The following is a 26,521-nucleotide window of genomic DNA, read 5'->3' on the forward strand; positions in this document are numbered from 1 at the left end:
GGAGTGGGGAACCCAGGGCCTCAAGGCCACATGTGGCCCTCTAGGTCATCAACTATGGCCACTTGGCTGAATCCAAACTTCACCAATTGAGGACCTAGAGGGCCACATGTGGCCTTGAGGCCCTGGGTTCCCCACTCCTCCTTTAAAATATTTGACTGTAGCCCCCCTCCTTTATCTTGTGCCTCCCTTCCCCATACCCCAGCATTTTTATTGGAAATCTCAGCAGTCCTTACCCTACTTAATTCTTCTAGTTCTTGGCCAACTAGAAATTAGTCCTTTTACCTAAACTTTCGCTTACTAAGCCCTATGCTTTGATAATATTGTTACTTTTTTGTCTCATGATTTTTAAAAATATGCAACTTCTAATAATATATTTTTATCTTTCTGTTTCCTAGAAAATTCATTCACAGTTTGCCAGATGGAGGAAAAAAGATCTCTGACTTTGTTGAGAGAGTGAAATTAGCCATTGCAAAACGTGAAGAGCTCAGAAGAACTGACAGATTGGACTTTGATTCAAAGCAAACTGTAGCACATGAAATAATTAGTGATAAGCCATGGACACCTGACCAGAGAAGGGAAACTTCATCAATTCTTGATTCTTCCCTTGCATTTTTAAGCAGGTCATCTAAAATTGCCTCAGGAAACCAGGGAATTGAGTCAACCATGGAAGGACCTGTTCCCATAAGTTATGATGAAGCTGGAGAGTCAGAAGGTGACACACGGTGCAACAAGTGGATGTGTAATAACAGTAAAGCCGTTGTAGCTTTGCCGTCAGAAACAAATGAGCAAACCCACCCGCTTCATTTTCTAAATCACGCAAGAGATGTTTCAGGGAGCGCCGATGACATGTTTATTGATAGTTTACAAAGGATCACAATTAATGATAATGAAAACCAGCCAGAAGAAGACACAAATATGGATCACTTTTGTAGTTTTCACAGTAACATGCCCAAAAAGCCTCATTACATGGAAGTGCTGGAAATGAGAGCAAAAAATCCAATCCCACCCCACAATAAATTTAGAACTAACCTGTAAGTATGGTAGGGAAGCATCTCTCAGTAAATGCTCAGTCTAAAAGCTCAAAGACTTGGTGAATGTGCTTAAGTTCATTTTAATTTTTTTAAAAGAAAATCTGTGTTAATAAAAAAAATGCCTTAGTTTCATACCCTATTTGGCACTAATGCATTGCCTATGAGGGATTTGAATTGACATCTTAAAATATAATATAAATGAACACTCCTTGAACTCCCAGTCACTCAAGGGTGTTCACTATTAGTGTGTTTACTGTTAGTCTGATTCTTTATTTTATGCCATCAGCAATATTCATTGATAGTGGGTTATATGCCTTCAGTCAGTTTCATAAATCATGCAGCTTTTAGTTTGTTTCAGAACTTGACTCACCCTCTTCTTTAGTGTCTACTTTTGAGGGAAAAAAATTTCTAAAGTTCTTTTAGTATTGTTCATAGTATTTAGAACTGAAATTATCTAGTCCATCCTCTACCCTCTGGCTTTTTTTTTTTTAAACAAATGAGGCAACAGCACCAGGGAAGAAAAGTAACTTCTCCAGGGTTTCAAAATAGTCACTGGGGGATGGCGAGGTGGCGCATGAATCTCTAGAGCACTGGCCCTGGAGTCAGGTGGACCTGAGTTAAAATACGCCTCAGACACTTAACGCAAAAAAAACTAGCCGTGTGACCTTGGGCAAGTCACTTAACCCCAAATGCCCTACTTTTCCCCTCCAAAAAAGCAAAAAACAACAAAAAAAAACCCCTCCCCCTGAAATATTCACTGAATAACAGAGCTGGAATTTGACTGTAGGTCATTCATATCCAATGTGCTTTCTGTGGTAAGTTATTATAACTAATTATTATTTAAAGATGCATTGTGGAATTTGTGAATTATGCTGACTCTAAGTTGCCTGTTCTTTCTTTAGCTCTTGGCTTTTTAGCTAATGAAACTTGTAGCATTTCTTTCAAGTTGTAAGACATTAAGAGGTCAAATTTAAATCATTTTGTAATCAAATGATTTATTTAGCAGATTTGGCAAAAGGTTATATGATATAGGAAGAGGCTGAAACTATTAGTTGAAAAGAGATTTTAGAATTAAATGAATGAATGAAAGTATTTCTCAAGAATTTACTTTGTGTAAAGCAAGGTGTTAAATAATACAATTAGAAAATGATAAAATCTCTGATTTCAAGGAGTTCATTCTCTAATGGAAGGAGATAGCAGTATGAAAAGGTGTGGCTTCAGGGAAAATAACACCCATTGATTCTGAGGACAGTGTCTAGGAAAACCACTAATAAAGGCCAATAATTTGACTTGAAAAGTCTTAGTCCAGTTTAGCTTGATGCATTTTTTAATTTTATTCTAGAATTGGATACTCATAATTTCTATTTGGGTTTTTCCCACTCATTTTCAGTTTTACATTCTGTTAATAAGTAAGAAGCAGCAGGCTTGTACCAAAGCCAGTTCATGCAACAAGCATTTCTTTATTTCCTTCTTTATTTCTTTCTTTATTTTGCTTTTTGGAGGGTAATTGGGGTTAAGTGACTTACCCAAAGTCACACGGCTAGTTTTTGTGTTAAGTGTCTGAGGTCAGATTTGAATTCAGGTCCTCCTGACTCCAGGGCCAGTGCTCTATTCACTGTGCCACCTATCCAGCCCAACAAGTATTTATTTAATACCTAAATAAATCAAATAAATAAAACAGTCAAACCACTGTCAGCCAAGATGAGTTATAAAAAAAAAGTATGAGATGTAGAGAAGCTTATACTCTAATAGTGAAAATAAAGCAGGTCATGTACAGTGCAGGTATGAAGGGACAAAATGAATGCATAGGTAATAGATACTATAGAAGTTCGGGTGAGGAAGAAAGCAGTCACTATTGCAGTGGGCAGAGAAAGGTTTCTGGCAGGACTCTGACTTGACCAGGACCAAGATGCAGAGGGATAATTTGAGTAATATGAGGGGGGAGAGAATAGAATGCACAAAGACTTGGAACCAGGAATAAGCATGACATATTTAGGAGAGAGTGAAATTTGTTGACTTGAGCAACAGGTTTTTATTAGGGAGTAGTTTAGAACTAATGGAATGTGTTGAAAAAAGTGTAGGTAATTTGAAAAATATTTTCTTAAGTTACCTTACTAAAATTTGTTTTTTTCCTCCCTACTTACTGCCAAATCTTGATGTACCTTACTCCTCATTACCTATACGCTCTTGCAATACAATCTGTCTTCCATTTCATTGTACTAAAACAGCTCTCTCTGTGATCACTGACTTCCTGGACCAAAGACCTTTTTTTATTTCTCATAATCTTTGTTGACAGTCTGCAGGATTTAGCACTGTCAGTCTCCCTCTCTGTGTGTATGATCCTCCTGTGTCTGACAGTTCCTTCCCTTTTCCTTTCTTGGCTTCTTTCTCTTTTTGCTTTAAAAAATAGATGTTTTTCTTAAGGCTTGCTCCTCAACTCTGCTGTTCTTTCTTACTTAAACTATTCATCCATTTTATGACTTCAACCTTTATTTGGATGACTCCCAGTTCTATGTCTCTAGACCTGTCTCTTTAATTTCTAGACCTGTATTCCCACCTACCTATTAGACATCTTTTCTAGTATTTTCTACCAGTACCTCAAGCTTGTTTTTAATTTGTTTCAGTTGTATCTAATTCTTTGTGACCAAATTTTGGAGGTTTCTTGGCAGAGATATTGAAGTGGTTTTCCATTTTATTCTCCAGCTCATTTTACAGATGAGAAAACTCAGGCAAACAGGCAAAAACGACCTGCCCAGGGTCACATAGTTAGGAAATGTCTGAGGCCAGATTCGAACTCAGGAAGATGAGTCTTCCTGACTCCAGACCTGACACATCTTAGCATATAATCTTAGCTTAGCACATCTTAAATGCATATAATTCTTCAAATCTAACTCTTAATTGTCTCACTTTTTGCTGATGGAACCTGTTAGTCTAGCTGCAGTCATCCTTGAAACTTTGTTCTCTCTGGTAGCCTCTCAGTTCCTGTCATCAGATTTTGTTCCCACTTTAGCTTTCTCTTAGCATGGTCCTTTCCATTCCCATGGTCACTACCTTAGTTCAAGCACCCTTGTTACTCCTCATCTGGGCTATAACATTTGACTTACGCTTCTATTCTAGTTCTTTCTTCATACCATTTCCAGTAATCTCAAAGTACTGCTGATTATATCACTTCCTTGCTCAAAAATATTTTAGTATTTACACATCCTTTGTAGAAAAAAGCACAAATTTCCTAACCTGGCACTCACCACAGTCTGGTTCCAGACTTCCTTTTTTAAAAACATTTTTCCCATTTAATAGTATTTTATTTTTTTCCAATTATGTGTAAAGATTGTTTTCAGCATTCATTTTTATAATATTTTTGAGTTTCAGATTTTTCTTGCTAAGATAGCAAGTAATCTGATACAGGTTATATATATGTACAATCATGTTTACACATATTTCCACATTAGTCATGTTGTGAAAGAAGAATCAGAACAAAAGGGAAAAACCACAAGAAAAAAAACGTAAAAATAGTATGCTTTCACCTGCATTCAGACTCTATAGTTCTTTCTCTGGAGGTGACTAATGTTTTACATCATGAATCTTTTGGAATTGACTTGGATCATTGTATTGCTGAGAAGAGTTAAGTCCAACATAGTTAATCATCGTACAGTGTTGCTGTTGGTGTGTACAGTGTTCCTGGTTCTGTTCACTTCACTAAGCATCAATTCATGTGAGTCCAGGTTTTTCTGAAATTTGCCTGCTCATCATTTCTTATAGCACAATAGTATTCCATTCCATTCATATACCACAAATTGTTCAGTCGTTCCCCAGTTGATTGACATCTCCTAAATTTCCAATTCTTGGCCACCAGAAAAACACCTGCTATACATATTTTTGTATATGTGGGTCTTTTCCCCTTTTTTATGATCTCTTTGGGATATAGATCTAGTAGTGGTATTGCTAGGTCAAAGGGTATACAGTTTTATAGCCTTTTAGGCATAGTTCTAAATGGCTTTCCAGAATGATTGTATCATTTCACAACTCCACCAACAATGTATTAGTGTTCCAGTTTTCCTACATCTTTTCCAATATTTATCATTTTCCTGTTTTGTCATGTTAGCCAATCCTGATAAGGTGTGAGGTGGTACCTCACAGCTGTTTTAATTTACATTTCTCTAATCAGTAGTGATTTAGAGCATTTTTTCATATGACTAGCTAATTTTAATTTCTTCCTCTGAAAACTGCCTGTTCCTGTCCTTTGACCATTTATCAATTGGGATATGATTTGTATTCTTATAAATTTGACTGCATTCTCTGTTTATTTGAGAAACGAGGCCTTTATCAGGAACAGTGGCTGTAAAAATTGTTTCTCAGCTTTCTGCTTTTCTTCTAATCTTGGTTGCATTGGTTTTCTTTGTGCAAAATTTTTTTAATGTAATCAAAATTATCCATTTTGCATTTCATCATGTTCTCTATCTCTTGTTTCCCTTTTTCATAGGTCTGAAAGGTAAGCTATTCCTTGCTCTCCTAATTTGCTTATGGTATTATCCTTTATGTCTAAATCATGTACCCCTTTTGACCTTATCTTGTTACAATATATAGTGTGAGGTGTTAGTCTATGCCTGGTTTCTACCATACTATTTTCCAATTTTCCTAGCAATTTTTTTCAAATAGAGCTCTTATTCAAAAAACTAGAGTGTTTAGGTTTATGAAACAGTAGATTACTATGGTTATTTACTACTGTGTCTTCTTGTACCTAACCTATTTCACTGATCCATCACTATTCCTTAGCCAGTACCAAGTAGTTTTGATGATTGCTGCTTTATAGTATAGTTTTAGATCTGGTACCATTAGGCCACCTTCCTTCACTTTTTTTTGTCAGTGATTCTGATTCCCTTGATATTCCTGACCTTTTGTTCTTCCAGATGAATTTTGTCATTACTTTTTCTGGCTCTATAAAATATTTTTTGGTAGTTTGATTGATATGGAATTGAGTAGATTAATTTTGGTAGGATTGTCATTTTTATTAAATTGGCTGGGCCTACTCATGAGCAATTAATATTTTTTCAGTTGTTTAGATCTGACTGGAATTAATTGTTCCTTAAAATGTTTGGTAGAATTTGCTTGTAAATCCATCTAACCCTGGAGATTTTTTCTTAGGGAGTTCATTGATGACTTATTCAATTTCTTATTCTAAAATAGAGTTAAGTATAAGTATTTTAATTCCTCTTCTGTTAATCTCAGCAATTTATATATTTGTAAATATTCATCCATTTAACTTAGATTGTCAGATTTGTTGGCATGTAGTTGGGCAAAATAGCTCCTAATTATTGCTTTAATTTCTTCTTCATTGGTGATGAATTAACCCATTTCATTTTTGATACTGGTAATTTAGTGGCTTTTTAAAAAATCAGATTAACCAAAGATTTATCCATTTTATTGATTTTTTTTCATAAAACTACCTCTTCGTTTTATTAGTTCAGTATTTTTTTCAGTTTTATTAATCTCTCCTTTGATTTTTAGAATTTCTAATTCAATATTTATATGGGGATTTAAAATTTGTTCTTTTTCTAGGTTTTTCTTTGTTTCATGCTCAGTTCATCAATCTGTTCTTTCTTTGAGTAAGATTTCGAGATTTAAAGATATTTGGAGATATCATATGTTTAGAGATATAAAATTTCCCCTAACAACTGCTTAGGCTGCATCCCATAAATTCTGGTGTGTTATCTCATTATTGCCATTCTTTTTGATGAAATTATTGACTGTTGCTGATTTGTTGTTTGACTCACCGATTCTTTAGGATTAGTTTATTTGGTTTCCAATTAGTTTTTCGCCTATCTTTCCTTGACCCTTTATTACATGTAATTCTTACTGCATCATGATCTGAAAAGAATACACTTGATATTTCTGGGGTTTTTTTTTTTCATTTGATTGTGGAGTTTTTATGTCTTAAAACATGGTCAGTTTTTGTGTAGGTGCCATGTACTGCTGAGAAAAAGGTGTATTCCTTTCTATCTCCATTCTGTTTTCTCTAGAGATGTAATATATCTCTGTTTTCTAAAATTCTATTCACCTCCTTAACTTATTTCTCATTTATTTTGTGGTTAAATTTATCTAGGTCTGAGATGAGGTCCCCTACTAGTGTACTTTTGCTGTTTTATTTCTTCCTGTAATTCATTTAACTTCTTGTCTAAGAATTTGAATGCTATGCCACTTAATGCATGTGTTTAGTATTGATATTACTTCATTGGTACTTTACTTCTGTGGTACCTTTTAGCAAGATGTAGTTTCCTTCTTTATGTCTTTTAATGGGGTCTATTTTTGCTTTTGCTTTGTTCTGAGAACAGGATTGCTACCCCACCCCCCCTTTTTTTTTTACTTCAGTTGAAGAGTAATATATTCTGCTTCAGCCTTTTGTATCTCTCTGCTTCAAATGTGTTTCTTTTAAACAACAGTATTGTAGGATTCTGGGTTTTAATCCATTCTGCTATTTGCTTCCATTTTATGGGAGGGTTCATCCCATTCACAGTTATGAGGACTGACTGTATATTTCCCTCCATCCTATTTTTCCTGCTGTTTATACTTTTCTCTCTCCTTTCACCCTGTCCCTCCCTCCTCATCAGTATTTTGCTTCTTACCACTGCTTCTGTCAATCTACCCTTCTATCAGCTCCCGCCTTTTCTGTCCTCTTTCCCCTTCTACTTCTGCTCTCCCTTTTTTCAGTTTGCCACCCCTTCCCTTCCCCCCACTTTTCCTTTCCTTTTCCCCCTCTTCCCTATTAGAGGGTAAGATAAATTTCTATACCAAACTGAGTGTGTATATTATTCCCTCTGAGCTGAATCCTAGGAAAGTAAGGTTCAAACAATGCTCACTTCTTCCCTTCTTCCCCTCTACTGTAATAGGTCTTTTCTGCCTCTTTATGTGATATATTTACCCTATTCTGCCTCCTCCTTTCCTCTTTTTCTAGTACAACTCTTTTTTTTCCATCCCTTAATTTTTTTTTATATCATCACATCAAAGTCAACTTATACCCACACCCTCTGTGTATGTATATATTCCTTCTAAATGCCCTAATAGAGATGGAGTTCTCAAGAGTTACAAGTAACATCTTCCCATGTAAGAATGTAAACAGTTTAACCTTATTGAATAACATGTCTGATTTTTTTTCCTGTTTGTTTTTTTTTTTTAAGCTTCTCTTGAGTCTTATATTTGAAGATTGAATTTTCTGTTCAACTCTGGTCTTTTCATCCGAAAAGTTTGAAAGTCACCTATTTCATTGAATGTTCATCTTTTCCCCAGAAAGATTATGTTGATTCTTGGTTGTAATCCAAGTTCTTTTGCCTTCCAGAATATCATCTTCCAAGCCCTCTGATCCTTTTATTTTTTTTTTTATTTTTCAAATGCTTTATTAACTTCTGATTTACATCATTCATTTCCACCATATTTTGAGTTACAAATTTTCTACCCGTTTTTCCCCTGCCCCAAAATAGCGGTCCCACAGGATATCCCCTCCTCCAATCTGCTCTCTCCCATATTTTCTCCCATACCCCTTTTGACTTTTCCAGTGGATCTCTATGCCCTAGGGCCTGTATATCTTATTTCATATGTTTGAACATTTGATTTTAAAACTTTGAATTCCAGATTAATTTCCTTCCTTCCTTGTCACCCACCCTTACTGGGAAGATAAGCAGTTCAGTATAGGTTGTACACGTGTGGCTAATGCAAAACAATAACATAGTAGATATATTGTAAAAGACTGACTATATTTCATTCCCTCCTATCCCACTTCCCACTTGTTCTGTTCTCTACTTTGATCCTGTCCCTTTTCAAAAGTGGGTGCTTCCAACTTCCCTCCTCCCCAGCCTGCCCTCCCTTCCATCATCCCCCCTCTCATCCCCTTCCACTACTTTCCTGGAGGGTGAGATACCCTATTTAGTGTGTATTTCATTCCCTCCTCAAGCCAGATTCAATGGGAATAAGGTTGACCCATTCCCTTTTGCCTTCCTATTCTTCCCCTCCATTGTAACCATTTTCCCTTGCCTCTTCTATATGAGATAGTTTACCCCATTCTGTCTCTCCCCATCTCCTATCATTATATTCCTCTCTCACCTCTTAATTTCACCTCTTAAGTATCATCCCTTTCTGTTAAATTGGTCTTGTGCCTTCTATCTATGTATACCTGTAAACATATATACACACATTCACATATGTATTATTGTTTTTCCATGTAGGAATGTTAATAGTTCAACTTTGATAAGTTCTTATGATTTCTTTTCCCTGTTTACCTTCTCATGCTTCTCTTGCTTCTTGTATCTAAATGTCAAATTTTCTATTTAACTCTGTTTTTTTCAGCAAGAATGCTTGAAAGTACTTTCTTCCACTGGATGACCATATTTTCCCCTGAAACATGATACTCAGTTTTGCTGGATAGGTGATTCTTGGTTTTAATCCCAGTTCCTTTGCTCTCCGGAATATCATATTCCAAGCCCTTCGATCCCTCAGTGTAGAAGCTGCCAGATCCTGGGTTATCCTGATTGTGTTTCCACAATATTCAAATTGTTTCTTTCTGGCTGCTTGTAATATTCTCTCCTTAATCTGGGAATTCCGGAAACTGGCTATAATATTCCTAGGAGTTTTCTTTTTGGGATCTTTTTCAGGAGGTGATCGGTGGATTCTTTCAACCTCTATTTTGCCCTCTTGTTCTAAAACATCAGGGCAGTTTTCTTTGAGAACTTCCTGGAGGATGCTTTCTAGGTTCTTACTTTGGTCATGGCTTTCAGGTAGTCCAATAATTTTTAAATTCTCTCTCCTGGATCTATTTTCCAGGTCAGTGGTTTTTCCCATGAGACATTTCACATTGCCTTCTATTCTTTCATTTGTTTTGATCTGTTTAACAGCATCTTGATTTCTCATAAAGTCATTAGCTTCCATTTGCTCCATTCTAGTTCTGAAGCAATGATTCTCCTCATTGAGCTTTTGAGATTCTTTTTCCATCTGGCAAATTTGGCTTTTTAAGGCATTCTTCTCCTCATTGCTTTTTTGAGCCTCTTTTGCCATGAGTTAGTCTATTTTTTAAGGTATTATTTTCCTCAGTCAGGCTGTTGACTCTCGTAATTTTCTTGCGTTGTTCTCATTTCTCATCCCAATTTTTCCTCCACTTCTCTTATCTGCTTCTTAAGGTCCTCTATGGCCTGTAACCAGCTTGTATTTTCCTTTGAAGCTTTTGGTGCATGAGTTCTGACTTCACGGTCTTCCTCTTGTTCCATGGTTTGCTCCTTTTTGTCCCCAAAATAGGAGTCTAATGTTGGAATCTTCTGTCTGCTTTGTTTCCTTTGCCTGGTCATGTCGCCCCTCAGTCACTTGACCCCTGGGCTTTTTGCCACAGTAGAACTCTGCCACCAGACAGGGGAGCTTTTGTCCCAAACGCTGGGGTTTTCTCAGCTGACAGAGGTATTATATGGGTGCCCTCTCTGAAGCCTCCCCATGCTCTGGCAAGCTGGACACACACCCCAGGACCTCTACCCTAGACTGCAGTCCAGATCCAAGAAGGTTAAAGCAAGAGCGATTACCCCTCAGACTGGTGCTTGTTCCCCCTACACTCTGCAGGCCAGGAGCTGAAGCTGCCTCATGGCACTGGCTGGCTGTGCCAGGTCTCAGCAGCTTCTCTCCCCAGGGGCAAAAGCCATGCACTCCCACTTACTGGGTCCTAAAGTCCACACTGCACTGACCTCTCACTTTGTCCTTCGCATCTGTGTGTCCATAAATCTGGAAATGGCCATGGCTGCTGCTGATTTGGAGTCCCTCTGGCCAGCGGCTGGTCAGGCCCACCCTGGGGCTAAAGCCTGGGGTGTGGGGCTGGGCTTGGCTCCCAGAGTACTGTGCTGGCCAATTCCTGCTGGGCTGTCCTCATCGGGAGGTTAGCTTCTCTGTGTCATTTTGTGGGTTCTGCAGCTCCAAAGTTTGTTCAGAGTCCCCTTTTTACATGGATTGGGGAAGGTGGAAGTGGGAGCAGCAGGGAGGTCCTGCTTCTACTCGGCCATCTTGACTCCGCCCTCCCTCCCCCCCATTCTTGAATGCTGAAGCTGCTAAGTCCTGTATAATCCTGACTGTGGTGTCTTGATATTTGAATTGTTTCTTTCTGGCTTCTTGCAGTATTTTCTCCTTGATCTGATAAATCTGGGATTTGGCTATAATACTCCTAGGAGTTTTCATTTTGGGTCTCTTTCAGGAGGTGATTGGTGGATTCTTTCAGTTATTCTAGTTCTAGGTTCTAGGATATCAGGGCAGTTTTCCTTGATAATTTCTTAAAAGATGCTGTACAGGCTCTTTTTTTTTATTATGACTTTCAGATAGTCCAGTAATTCTTAAATTATCTCTCCTGGATATATATTCCAGGTCTATTGTTTTTCCAGTCAGGTATTTTATATTTTCTTCAATTTTTTTGTTCTTTTGATTTTGTTTGACTGATTCTTGATGTGTCAGAGTCATTAGCTTCCACTTGCCCAATTCTAATTTTCAAGGAACTATTTTCTTCAGTTAGCTTTTGTGCCTCATTTTCCATTTGGCCAATTTTACCTTTTAAGGAATTGTTTTCTTCATTGGAATCTTTTCCCCCAATTCGACCAATTGTATTTTTTAAGAATTGGCTTTTTGGTCAATTTTTGTCATTTCTTTTCCAAGCTATTGATTCTCTCTTGTGTAACTCTCATTTCTTTTCCCAATTTTTCTTCTACCTCTCTTATTTGATTTTTAAAATCCTTTTTGAGCTCTTCCTAGAAGACTTTTTGTTCTTGAGACCAATCCATCTTCCCCTTGGAAGCTTCTCATGTAGGCATTTTGACATTCTTGTCCACTTTGAGTTTGTGTTTTGATCTTCCCTCTCACCATAGTAGCTTTTTACGGCCAGGGCTCTTTTCTGTTTTTTACTTATTTTTAATCCTATTTCATACTTTTGAAGTTGAGTTTTGCTTGTGGGGCACACTGTCCCAAGCTTCTTGTGCTGGGGGGCCAGGGCCTGGTCACTGACTTTGTGTGCTGGAGCCTTGGTTGCTGGTGGCTTCCCCACTGTGCTGGTATGACCCAGCCTAGTCATGCCTTTTATGCCAGAGGTTCCTGGGCTGGCAGTTTGTCTTCTGTGCTGAAGGCCTTACAGCTGGCCTGCTGTGCCACTAACCTGTTGAGCTAGTACCAAGGGAGTTTGGTTGCTGATCTGTGCTGTGCCTAAGAGCCTCCTGCTGGCTTGCCTAGACACCATTTGTGCTATGCTATACTCCCCTTTTTTCCAAATAAGACAGGCCTTTCCTCAAGTCCTCCTTTATCTTAAGCTCGAAAATTGTTTCACTCCTTCTTTTTGTAGGTTCTGTTGTTCCGGAATCCCTTTAGAAACTTGATTTACTAACTTCCAGACTTTTCTCTGCCATCTTGGTACCACCTCACAAGCTTCCTTTCCAGTCTTTACTCATATTACTTTTTTTTAAGGTATTCTTTGCTCCTGCTAAACTCTGTTATTCCCTGTTCATCAAATTTATTTTGCCCTTCATGCTTTTTGCCTTTGTTCTCAACATCCTTTAAAAGCATTTTTTTTTATAAGCAATTGGGGTTAAGTGACTTGCTCAAGGTTACACGGCCAGTTATTTCTGGGTGTGGTGCTAAGTATCTGAGCCCGGATTTGATTCCCAGGTCATCCCGACACTGGAGCTTGGTGCTGTTACTCGCTGAGCCACCTGGCCACCCCACTCAACATCCTTTAAGCAAGAATGCATCCCCTTCTCTTCCTATTGCAATCCTTCCCATTCTTCATCCAGTTCTGGTTTTCTACAAAGTATTCCCTGCACTAGCTCTATAGCCCAGAAGGATTATATCAGAGCACAATGTTATAATTCTCTTGTGTACTCATATTTTCATTTATATTAGTGACTTATGCTTGAAGAAAATATAAAATATTTCATTGGAAAAACAATAGATATGGAATATATATCTAGGAGAAGTAATTTAAGAATTACTGGACTATTTGAAAGCCACTCTATTAGAGTGGAAACTCCTTGAAGACAGGTTTTTGTTTATTCATCTCTGGAAACGTAATAGTGCCTGAATGTGGAAAGCACTTAATAAATGTTGGTAGAACTGAAATTTTTATGCAGTTGAATTTATATTTTGAGTTGTGTAATTTTTGTAAAAAAGGATTTTACTAGTCTGAGCTCTTTCCCAGAACTGGTTTTTGGAAAACATTCATTTTCCCCATCTTTCTGATTTATTAGGCAATGAATTTTTGAATATCTTAAAATGTACACAATGCTATGCCAGGTGTTGTAGGGAAGGACACACAGAAGTGAAGGGGCCCTTTCCCTTTAGAAACTTAGTCTGATGGGCTAGATCAGACTTCTTTACATGGAAAAAATAACATTGTAGTCATTTTAATGTCTTATAATAAAAATGTAAGGGAGATGGTACAGTGTAAAGGAGAGAGCTCTGGATTTGGGTTCAAAAGACCTGAGTTCAAATTCCAAGTCTGCTACCTTTGTGTTAAGATACTCAGCTACTCTGTTCCTCAGTTTCTTCAGCAACAGTTATCTCCAAAATAAGTAAAAAGTTGAAGGGATTACACAGACCACCAAGAGATCAATGCATAGATCTGAGAGGGTCCATAAACTTTCATGGGGGAAAAATGCATATTTTTAGTACCCTGAACTGAAATTTAGCATTCTCTTCAATTTTTCATTTTAAAAACAAATATTATTAATCAGAGACAGACTCCATACCATTAGAAGACTGCTAAAGGGGTCTTGACATAATAAAGTTTGAGAGCACCTGTATTAGAAGATTTCTATAGTCCCTTTCTGTTCTAACTTTGATCCTAGATTCTAACTGATTCTTGATCCCTTCCATCTCAGTGAGCCCTTAGAAAAAATAGAGACCCTTGTTTTTAAAAAAATCACTGCTTTTTGTGCAAATAACTGTCAGATCAGAATACAATTGACAATCTGCTATAAGCGTGAAAATGTAACATCAGATGTTTACAAAAGCTATGAGAGACAAATGTCTAAGAAAAATTACTTTCATTTGTTAAGAGCAATGGTTTAAGTATTTCCTAGAAAAAGAAAATGGAGTGTACAGGCTTAAAATTTTTAAAAAATTTTTGACCCAGGAAAGAACCTTTTTTGTAGAAAGTAAAAATGTTAATTCCCAATTTTTACAGTTCCTAGTAGAGATGTTTTAAGGAGATGTCCATTTTTGCACCTATAGGCAGAGAAACTTAAGTGTCAGCTATAGCAAGTCTTTGGGCATTTTGGTTTACATGTGCCTAGGACAAGTTAAAAAAAAAACCCTGGTTCTTTAATAATAACTCACATTTATGTAGTGTTTTCAAGTTTGCAAAGCAATTTACACATATTATCTGTAGCTCAGAATGTCAACAGCTAATTCCTACGTAAGCTACATTAATATAAACAATTTGCGAAGAGGTATGTAGTGTCCAGGGGATGACTAGTTCTCTTCTCGGTTCTGACCACATCTGGAATAGTGTGTCCAGTTCTGAAGTGCCATGTTGACAAGCTGGATCCGCCCAGATCCAGGGTGACCAGGAAGGCAACGGAATTTGAAAACCATACCCTGCAAGGACTGGTTAAGAAACTTGGGGTGCTTCAATGTAACAGAGGAGTTGGGGAAGGGGAGAGCGCAGTGGCAAATACTCCGTCATCTAATATGTGAAGGGTTGTCATTTAGAAAGGGGATTAGATTCTTTTTGGCTCCAGAGAGCACAACTAGAAACAGCAGAGTTACAGGGAGGCAGATTTCAGTTAAGCACAGGAAAGAACAATCAGATCTTCTAAAAACATTTTTTCAGTTGTACCATTAAATGCTTTTGTGTGCTCAGTACTCTGTTAGATGAGCAGAACTATAATCTCTGCCTGTGAAGAAGAGCTCATAATTTTAGGGGACCTAAAGAAGGGATTCATTGTCATGGGAAGGTGAGCTCTTGTAGAGTGGATTCCTATTCCAAGTTAAGGGTTGGACTAGAGGACCACTGAGGTCCCTTAGAGTTCCAGATTTTTTTGATGAATTCTTAGATTCTATTTCTATAGTGTGGTCAGTTGGCATGGGGGAAGCAGAGGTAGAGTAGGAGCTATGATGGAAAGGTGAAAGAGGACAGGTGGAAAACACAGAGTATGAGGAATCCAGAATTGTTGCTTTATTTGAAAAATGATACAGAGAGGCTCAGTTGTTAACTCTTTGTGACCCCATTTGGAATTTTCTTGGCAAAGATATTGAAGTAGTTTGCTGTTTCCTTCTCCAGTTCATTTTACAGATGAGGAAACTGAGGCAAACAGGGGTAAGCGACTTGCCCAGGGTCACACAGCTAGGAATTATCTGAGGCCAAATTTGAACTCAGGAAGATGAGTCTTCCTGACGCTAAGCCTGGTGTTCTCTCCACTGAGGCATCCAGCTTCCCCTCTTTTATAGAGATTGCTACCCAGGGCAGATGTTGAAGGACAGACCATTCTCTGCTAGGTCTCTCCCTACTGCTTATGTAGCACTTTAGTGGAAGTGGATAGCATAGTTGATAGTATTTCCAAAGGCATTGAAGACTAACAGCACCCCTGGCAAGTGACTTATGCTCTTGCAAGCTCTCATTTCAGTGTTTGGCTTTCAGGGATATCAAAAGTAGGACAATTGTAGAGAAGAGAAAGGAGGGCATTCAAAGCCTCCCTTAAAGGTTGAGGGACCCTAGTTCAAAGGTGAGTGTTAGAAATACTGCTTTGGTCACAACCTGTTAGTCCATTTGGGTTATGTAGGTATCAAACAATTATCTCCAAATATTACCTCCTTTTGAAATACTAATTATCTTTTCTGAACTGAGAATTAGATTGTCTTCAAACTTCATAACTTGTTTTGGAATTTTTTTTTTAGTTCTTGAAGACATATATATGTGGAAGAATGGTTTAGATTTTAGAAATATAAAGATTGTCCCAAAACATAAGTTTTAAACAATAGCTTAAACTTTGGAAGCTTTGAAACTTTAGAAGCTTTTTTTAAAGCTTTGGAATTTTAGAAATAATGCTCATCATATTAGCTGAGTCTGTATGTTATTGGTCCCTATGATTTGCATCCAGTGTCTTGGTATAACTGTATAATTTACAGATTTGGAGAACCTTTTAGGAAGAAGTATGTTAACACAGCTCTTCAGCCACTTTACCTAACCCCCACAGTCAGCTTTGAATAAAATAGCCATTCAATTTCCTGGAAGGGGAAATTGCTCTCTAGGCTATGCTGATCTTATTGTAGTTGCCAGGATGAGATGCAATTAAATTGAAGGCCAGATTTGTTTTGCCTGCCCTCTTTGTAGACAGCTTTTTGCCAGGCAGAATATAAATAATTGGCCCATTCCAACATGTCTTCCCAATACGATTGCCAATATGGCATTCTTGCCAGTAGAATCATTCCTCTAGGATAGGTTATTGGTGTCACAAAATTCTTTTGAGATTTAAATGTTTTGTATGTGGAGTAGTAATAATAGTTCACATTTATAGTACTTTGGTGTTTGAGTTACCATGCTAGTTCTTACTGGTTTATCATGGATTAGGTATAATTTAATTCCATAAACATTTATTAAGTTTACCTTTTATTTAGTTTTTAGAGGACCAGCTTAGGCTTGAAACATTGTTAAGCACACAATACTTAATAAATGCATAATGCTCTGTACTTGGAGTAGTAATAGTTTGAAAAGACATAATTCTTCTCTTGAGCTTACAGTTAGTGGGTAGGTAAGACATTTACACAAATAACTATAATACAAATTATAATAAAGACAAAGAAAAAATCCAAAGTATGATGATGGCTTACATTTATTAACTTTTGATCTTCATAATACCTTGTGAAATAGGGAGTTCATGTTTTAGCCCCATTTTATAGATGAGGAAAAAGAGACTCAGAAACTAATCCATGATTACACAGTAATTTGTAGTGAGAGAAAATCTGCAGACAAATAAAGAACTTAATACCTGTATATTCTATTGGAAGATAATAGACCATATCCAACAACATCATTTGCAAACAACAATGTTGTCTGTGGGATGCTCTCTCAAACCCTAGGAGATAAAGAGAAGCATAAAATAGAGTTGTTGTTCAGTTGTTTCAGTCGTGCCTGATTCTTTGTGACCACATTGGCAACAATACTGGAATGGTTTGCCTTTTCCTTCCCTAGCTCAATTTTACAGATAAGGAAATTGAGATAAACAGGGTTAAGTGACTTGCCCAGGGTCCCACAGCTAATAAGTGTCTGAGGCCAGATTTGAACTCAGGAAGATGAGTCTTCCTGCTCTAGGCCCTGGTACTCTATCCACTGTGCCACCTGACTGCCCACTTAAGATAAAGTACTTGCTTCTAAAGGAAGTGGAGTAGATAGGGCTTTTACATAAGATGATACAAAACAGTGGATGGTTAAGTAATGAATAATAGGTTATGAGTTGTAGAGGTATTTACAAAGAGTAATCCTGAAGGGTTAGTGAGAACTGAGGAGTGCTTCATAAAGGTCGGACTTACTCTGGGCCTTGAAGTATTTACATAAGTAGAAAGCAGAGAAAGGAGCTCCTCCCAAAGAAATTTCATGAGTAAGTCAAGATTGGAGGTAAGAATATGTTGGACATGTTCAGGAAACATTGAGTAGAGCATTTTGGCTAAGATAGAAGGTCCTATTGGAAAATTGGAGATAAAGATATGGAAGTAAGGGTCAGAGAGTGGAAGGCCTAACTCTAAAAAATCATCCAAAACCAAATTCATCATTTTTCTTTCCACCCACTTCTTTTTCCTCTGAACATTACTGTAAATGAAGGGATTGGGCTAGATGAACTCTGAGATTTCTTCTGGCTTTAGATCTGTGATCTCATAGGATCATCTCAGTGTCTGCAGGAATGCTTGTCCTCGTCACAAAGAAGTCCAGAGGAGGAGGAGGAACTGCTTTGGGGAAAGTCTGATGAATTTGGTTCTAGAAATGTTGAGGTGAGGTGACAGGACAGCTAGTTGGAGATAGCAGGAAGTTGAAGATGTTGCATTGAAGTTTAAAGAGACATCAGGACTGGAAATGTAGAGATTTGGGAGTCATTGGCAAAGTGATGATGTGTGGAAAATGAAATGAAAAAGCTTTTGTTAAAGCCATGAGAGTAGATGAAGATGAGGAAGAGAGAGTCAAGCAAGTAGAGTGGAGGGCCCAGAGTTGAATCTTGAGTCATGCCCACATTGAAGGAGTAGGAGGAAGAAGCAGGAAGAGAGAGAAGGAATCGCCTGATGTCAGTAGAGATTGCTAGACCTCAAATGGAACCTGGTTGTCAGCTTGGTTAGAGTTATCCTATTCTTGGTCTCTCATATCCCTGAGTAGGTAGGTAGGGAGGACAGGCATGACCTCCCCGTTTGCCCCATCCTGTTGAGAAGGGGCTGCAGCAGCTGCCTGTTTCTCTGAGGTTGAAGATGCTTAAGTCTCAAGGCTTTAAGCTTCAGAGGAAATTCTGAGTATAAATGCTGCTTGATTTGCTAGAAAAATCTTTCCCTCCTTCCCTCTCCATTTCTCTGATAAGCTCATATATGATCTGGTTACCTTGTTTAAACCACTCACATTCTCCAAACCCCTCACCAGCCCCCCACTTTTTAGTAATGAGGAATTAATGAAGGAAAAAAATGTTAACTCTAAATTCAATTTTACTTTCACCAGTTACCTTGTTTTAGTAAGTGGAGATGAGAGTTTCAAAGATGAATAAAATGTTTGCAGAATTTCTCTACAGTATCAGGTTTAAAGAGGGAAAAATTAAGCAAGTTACTATAATATGTAATTCATTTTCTATAGCTGGTTTTGGAAGATTTTCTACTTTAAGAGGACAGTAATCCTAATTTTTGTTAATGTTTAGAATATCTAAAACATAGCCTAAATAGGTCTTATAACTTGTCCACTTCCAATATTGTCATACTTTTCCCTTTAGGCTACCTTCAGAATCTCATGACTCACCTGGTCATTCCCCACAGAGAAGAGAGTCTCCAGTTTCAGTGGAAGAAAGGAGGCGCAGGGACAAGAAGCACTTGGATGACATGACAGCAGCCCGGCTGCCACCACTTCACCACCTGCCCACACAGTTACTGTCTATGGAAGAATCTTTAGTAATTCAGAAACAGCAAAAACAGAATTATGAGGTATTAAGAATATTGCTTATGTTTACTAATTTAAATGCCTAATTGAATTAGAATCTTGAAGTCTGTATGGAAAGTATACCGCTTTTGGCTGCAGTTGGCCATTTTTATTTAATTTGTATAGACAATGCATAAAAGGTTTTAACACATACCATTTCATATATAAGCTTGAAAAATAGAAAATACAATGTTGCCAAAAATAAATATTCAAGGTTGCAAAGAATGATGGAGGTTGGAAAAGAGAGGTTATGTAAGCTGCCAGACAGACCCTTCCAGTATAGTACAACCTGGTAGCAGCACATTTCCAGTGGGGTGCTGTGGGTCAGTTAATGGACAGGTATGTCACCATTAACACTGACTGTTCCATTGGCAGTTGTGTGATATTACTTGACTGTATACAATGACATATTCAAGGTCTATGCCTTTTAAAAAAAAAGCTATTTTTCTTCAAATACTTTAAGTAGTTTTTCTGTAAAGTTCTTGCCTGTGCTTGTGGAGCCAAAGAACCGTGTTCTGTAAATTGTCGTTTGCAGCGGACACCTGTGATAGCTAGTTTCAGTTTACTGTTTTTCCTCTACCATGTTAAGTGTTCTGCTTTTGAAAAATTTTTTAAAAGTTAAATGAACTACCTCAAATGTGAATTTAATACTCATTACAGTATTGTTAGCTATTGGTTTGGTTCTTCCTTAATATGTGGGTAGCTGAGTGTGTGGTACAGAGAGAGATCCAGGTGACAGCCTGAGTGTGAAAGTAGAAATGAAATGAATGTGGTCACATAATCCTTGGGTGGATATCATCAGATTTGCAAGATGTAAGATTTGTAAAGATAGCCTGGCCCTTTCTCTAGAGAGAGACTTTTTTGAACAGGTACTTTCACATGCAGCCATGTCTGTGTTGGTCTATTCGTTTTCATTGTGGCATTTGACACTCTTAGAGCTGGGTTTCCATGTAGAAACTTCTGTCTGTAGGAGAATCGATACAGCACTTAGGGTGATGCTGGTGTCTTAATAACAAAAGTTGCTGACCAGTACACTTCTTTAAAAGTCCATCAATATTTATTACTCTCCAAGTCCCAAATCCAGTTATCCGATTCTTGCCAAGATGTGATTTATTTCTACATATTGTTGCTTGCTAATAGAAGTCAGTAAGTGCCAGTGTAGCATGGTTGCAGCTCTCATGGAGGTTGGATTGTTTCTGTTCATCAGGCTTGTATGGGGGAAGGCAGCTGTGCCCAGTGAGGTGAGAGGGCACACATTTATGAGTGGCTCCAGTAAGCACAGCTTTATGATAATAGGGGCTACCACATGAGAAGGTGAGTCCACTCACTAGAATTGTTAAGACAGAAGGGCTTAGATGGCATCAGTCAGGGGGGTTATTTCCCCTCCAGTAGAAGACAACTCTTTGAAGGCAGGAACTGTCTTCATGATTGACTTTGTTTCTGCAGTGCCTGCTGTAGTCGCTGCAACATAGAAAAGTGCTTAATAAATGTGAATTGAATTGGAGAGAATTTCTGCATTGGGTGGGACACTCTGACTTACTAAGTTAATTAAATAATAAATTATGGGGATGTTTTTGTGAAAAGGGTTATGTATATGCTTAGTAGAATTTTTTTTTTTAAAGCAGTTGGGGTTAAGTAACTTGCTCAAGGTTACACGGCCAGTTATTTCTGGGTGTGGTGCTAAGTATCTGAGGCCGGATTTGATCCCCAGGTCATCCCGACACTGGAGCTGGTCCACCTGGCCGCCCCGTTAGTAGAATTTTTTAAGGAATAAAAATATTGTGTGAGAAAAAATACAAAAGTTTCATGTTGATCTGTTTTTTTTTCTTTTAAAGGAAATTCAAGCCAAGCTTGCTGCACAAAAACTGGCTGAAAGACTGAATATTAAAATGCAGAGTTATAATCCTGAAGGTGATGCATCATTGAAATACAGAGAAGTGAGGGATGAAGATGATTATCATTCTTCTGAGGATTAATTCTGAAGAAAGATGATCGAGTAGCCTCCTAAATTCTTCACTTCTGAAGTTTTACTTCATTACATTAGACTCTTAGCCTCTGGAAGATATTTTATTTTTGAATTATTTAGACTAGCAGTCAAAAGTAGAAATTTACAGTGTGCATAAGAATGCTTAGTCAGACTGTGAAGATTTCATGGTGTACTTGCCATTCAGAAAATTAAAAAGATTTCGGTTAAGGATATGATAAGTTTGTTTCTTATGTTTATATAAAATAAACTTTTGCAGTATTTTGTGTTTAGTTTGATGTTACTCTAATTTAATCTTAGAGAATTATTTAGCTTTTTGTTGCTTCATTTTCCCTAACTTGTATCTAAGCTGGAGATTACTGAAGAAATCATGAAGTATGGCCCCCACATTTTATAAATAGGAAAACTGAGCCACAGAGAGACTGTGTAACTTGCCCAGGTTAACACAGCTGTTGGCAGCAGGCTTTCAACCTTGTCTTCCTGACAGCAAGTCCAGAACTGTAACCACTATGGCAGTTAACGATAATTAAAATTATAATAGAAGAACTACAGCTATGTCAAACTACTAGGAATGCCCCACCACAACGAAATAGCCTTTATTGAGTTCTATTGTGCTGGACACTATCCTAAGAAAATTTATATAGATGTGGTTTCTTACCTGTTTAGATTGGGATGGGGCAGTCTCGGGAAGTTCTCTGTTTATATTCAGTTGGGTCAAAAAGCATTGATCCAGTTTTTATTAGTTTGGAAAGAAACATGAAGAGATATGGCCTTTCAATAAATGCTGGAAAGAATAGGGCATTCCAGGAGGCCCATAAAAGGAAAGGGCATTTAGCAGATCTATTTAGGGTGGTCCTGGAGATGAGGGAGAAAAAAGGAAGCAAAGGCAACTAACTGAAGGAAGTAACTGTGTTAGTTACTTTTCTTTCTGAAGAAATTATCCTGTCTCTTTAAAGGAACTAAGTTTCATTATTGGGGAAAATTAACAGTTTTAAAGAAAAAGTTGTACACTATCAAATTTTGATGCTTTGTCAGCAAACCGTTAAAACTACCGTGAGACTTATTATAGGATACAAGTTTTCAGATCATCTTAAAATGAGATACTTGTTATTAAGATTTAAGCTATTTACCCACAGCCTATATGAAATGCTATTTCTAATTTTGCTGCATTTTAAATGATGTTAAGAGGAAGAGTTATAATGTTGGTTACAATATCTACAAATACTTTTATATGGGTGGTGACTAAATGAGTTAGTTTCTACTGCACTCTTAAAGAGAGGTTGCTAATGTTGGGAAAACATTGAGATACCTGTCTAGGTCTTTTCAGCATTTTGTTTCTGAAGCAGGGTTGTATATGAGGGCAAGAAGGTCTCAAGGTCTATACCTATTTTGGGTAATTTCTATTCTCAATGGTCATAAGTCAAATGTAAGGCACATTTTTTTTTAAATATCCTCTTTATTTTAAAATTTCAAACGTTAGAGCAGTCAATGGTTTCTCTCAGAATTATTTGACAGGTTCTCTAAGACTATATTACTATTTGTCATTTAAATCCAAGGAACCCAACAAGGTATTAATCTTATTTCTATGCACCTAAGAACAGCTCACTTTTGGAACTGTTTGGAGTTAAATAAGCTGATGCTGTGTACCTTGTTTGTAACCATGGTTTGACCAGACATTTTAGACTACTCTTATTAATGTGGGATGTGAATATTCTGAAGAAAAATCACATGGATTTGAGATATTCTAGTGGAAAAAGGCCTGAATTGTCTTGTCTGGAAAGAATCTGTACATTCAGGGGCCAATTTCTCTGTGAAGGGGTTGTACTTCCTTGGACAGCATCTCACTCTAAAAGAAAGGTTGTGTATGAGTGCCCAGAGGCCGTCCACAACCGAAATGAAAGGGGGTCATAGAACCAGAGACAGGATAACAGCTTTAGGAATGGAGAGAGAGCAGAGGATTGCACTGGTTTTCCCAATATAGAACCCAGAGTGACTCCTATCACACTTCCATCTGATGTTATTATCATGAACTGATATTTCCAAAAATAAGGTACAGCAAAAATTAGGGAGGTTGGGGAAAGAGCTACCATGGCAATAATAGGGAAACAAGATAGAAGAGGGAGCTCAAATATAGTACTTGAGAAGCTTTTCCATCATGAAAGACATGTAGTAAAGGAATAAATAAAAGTAAAGCCCTGGCTTTGGATTCAGGAAGCCTGAATTTAACTTGTAACTTTGCCACACAATATCTGTGTGATTTTAGTCACAATAAACTTGTATGGACCTCAGTTTTCTCATTTGTAAAAAGAGATCACTTCTAACTCAAAACCTGTGATTCTGTAATTGTCAAGAGTTAGTGGAGGAAGAGGAAGGAAAACAAACCATATAGCTACTAAAATTGGCATTATAATAGGAAATGAAGTGGATCTTTAGGCTGGAAAATTACATCTGAAAACACTTCCTACAACTTTCAAGTAAAAATGAAATGCTTTCAATGTGGATAGTACAATGAACATAAGCATTTGGAAATGGTGATGGATGAAGATTGTTCAGTATTGTGTAGCTTAAGGTAATCAGTCTCATTACTTTATAGTTACTCTGTAGATGTGGACGAATAATATTATCTTGTATTTTCATAACACCTGTCCCTGAATAGCTCACATTTCATTCCCAGGAGAGCTATGAGGATTAATGAGAATGCATAAAGTAATGGACACATGGGATTATACCTGCTTCTTTTAACTGGGATGTGAAGTAATTTGCCCAAGGTCATGAAGAGGTAAAGCCAAGAATAGAACCAGGGACTCAGACTTTCATGCTTTGCTTTACACATAAATATGACTAATTAAGATTGCTGAGTCTTACACAGTCATTCCAATTACTTTATCAGTATTCATGATGTTACCATTTGATACACTAAAATACTACCAAGAAACTTCTGGCTTTATTTTGCTGAATATGTGTGTGTTTGTGTATTTTTTTAATCATCCAAGGTTTGTATGAAAATACTGTAAAACTAATTTTAGCCCCCTCATGGGATTCCTTTTCTTTTAAATTCATTTATTGTCATTCATGGGACCTGAAAAAATATTTAGGTGTTGAAGTATGAATGAAAATGACAAAATCCTAACCTTAGAATTACATGTCATTCAGATAAAGAATATATGATAGTTGGATTTTTTGTGTACAATTAGATACAGTACATAAAAGAAAAGGGCTAAAGAGAGATCAAATTCTGTCATTTTGTGATCTTGCCACTGTTAGGTGTTTACCCCCAAGGAAATCAAAGGTAGAAACCTCTTTATCCTAGATCAGTCTAGTTATGGAATTTATACCTTGGAACTATCCTCTGATCATATGGCTCCTTCCAGAACCTCCATTTAAGGAGGCTGCTCAGGTTAGCCATGTCTTCATTTCTCACTGGACTATACTCCAGATTTCTCCATCATATCCCTGAACTGGGTACCTTTATCATCTCCTCTCCTTAATCTTCCTTTTATGTGTTGTCTTCACCCATCAGAATGTCAGCTCTGTTCAGGGTAGGGACTGTCTTTGCTTGAATTTGTCTTTCCAATGCTTATTAACACAGTGCCTGGCTTATTGTAAACACTCAATAGGTACTTGTTATTTTTGAAAGGTCCCACAAACTTGATATATGCATCATTTGTTGTAATAGCAAAGAACTAGTAACAATGACCAAATTGTGGTACGTGAATGTAATGAAATATTTTTGTGTTGTAAAGAAGAACGAGGAGGAGGAGGAGGAAAAGAAGAGGCATGCATGGGAAGAATTACATAAACCAATGCAAAATAAAGTAAGCCAAACCAGGAAAATTATATACACAATAATTACAACAGTTTAAATGGAAACAAAACAATGTGTAATCATAATGACCAAATTTGTACCCAAAGAAGGGATGAGAAAATGCATTTTGCTTCCTTCTTTGCAGAGGTGGACTGTGAGTAGAGAGTACTGCATCAACTGTTGGGGTTGGAAAACCTTCCAGGATCTTGGTCTCTTCAATAAAACTAAAGAAGGGTATTATATATGCTTCAAATCAGATACATTCATTCAGCATATACATGGTGAGAAGCTGACTGGAAACATGATTTTAGCCAGGGGAGTTCATGGTCTAGATTTTATGGTAAAAATGTATTTGTAAAATGGAGTATTTGGGGGAAAAATCTGTGATTAGCTTCCTTCCTTTCATAACAAAGAGCAACTCAAAGCTACTATTTAAATTTCTGGCTAAAGTGAGGATGGTCTGATATACGGATGAAATAATCCTAATGTCAGGTGATTTTGAAATATAGCCAGATGACAAATCAGAAGTGATCCTAATGGCACAGAGTAAAAGGCTGTGCAATTATGTGTGATAAATTGCCAGGTGATTTTTAGAAAACGAAGTAGAAAAAGAGGGTGGGTAAGCATGAACATGGAAAGGACTCAAACCTTTGCTTCATTACTCCATTAATTTCTGATGTATGCTATGGCAACTCCTTTACCTCCTTTAAGACTTTAAAAAATTAATTTATTTTTAGTTTTCAACATTCATTTCCACAAAATTTTGAGTTCCAAATTTTCTCCCTATCTCTCCACCCACCCCCAGATGGCATGCATTCTTATTATCCCTTCCCCCAGTCTGCCCTCCCTTCTATCATCCCACTCCCCCTTTTCACTTTCCCCCTTATTTTCTTGTAGGGCAAGACAGATTTCTATACCCCACTGCCTGTATATCTTATTTCCCAGTTGCATGTAAAAACAATTTTTAACATTATTTTTAACAGCCCCAAATTCTCTTGCTTCTTCCCTCCCCATCCACCCTCATTGAGAAGACAAGCAATTCAAAATAGGTTATACATGTGTAGTTATGCAAAACACTTCCATAATAGTCATGTTGTGAAAGACTATTTCCCTCCATCCTATCCTGCCCCACACTCTGTTTTCTCCTTTGACCCTATCCCTTTGCAAAGGTGTTTGCTTGTGACTACACCCTCCCCCAAACTGCCCTCCCTTCTATCACCACCCCCCCATCCCCTTCCCCCTTGCTTTCCTGTAGGGTAAGGTATCCAACTGAATGTGTGTTGTTTGGCTCACTCATTCCCTCCCACTTTCCCCCTTTTCCCCTCCATTGTGAAACATTTTTCTTGCCTATTTTATGTGAGAGAATTTCCTCCATTCTATCTCTCCCTTTCTCCTCCCAATATATTCCTCTCTCACACCTTAATTTTATTTTTTAGATATCATCCCTTCATATTCAACTCACTCTGTGTCATCTATCTATCTATCTATCTATCTATCTATCTATCTATCTATCTATCTATCTATCTATCTATCTATCTATCTATCTATCT

The 26,521-nt window shown here is 37.4% G+C and overlaps 1 protein-coding gene across 1 annotated transcript in view; it reads left to right on the forward strand.

Moving 5' to 3' along the window:
- The window catches only part of POLR2M (RNA polymerase II subunit M), a 28,952-nt gene extending 7,514 nt beyond the window's left edge, over positions 1-21,438 (forward strand). Inside the window, exons 2-4 of the mRNA XM_069098147.1 lie at positions 396-1,031; positions 18,980-19,187; positions 21,018-21,438. Coding sequence (XP_068954248.1) covers positions 396-1,031; positions 18,980-19,187; positions 21,018-21,158 — 985 coding nt within the window. The 3' untranslated portion in view covers positions 21,159-21,438. The remainder of the gene's footprint in view (positions 1-395; positions 1,032-18,979; positions 19,188-21,017) is intronic.
- Positions 21,439-26,521: the final 5,083 nt, after the last annotated feature.

Source organism: Petaurus breviceps, unplaced genomic scaffold (genome assembly GCF_028583685.1).
Source record: "Petaurus breviceps papuanus isolate PSGF00001 unplaced genomic scaffold, PetGlider_PUasm1.0 37, whole genome shotgun sequence".
Lineage (NCBI taxonomy): Eukaryota > Metazoa > Chordata > Mammalia > Diprotodontia > Petauridae > Petaurus > Petaurus breviceps.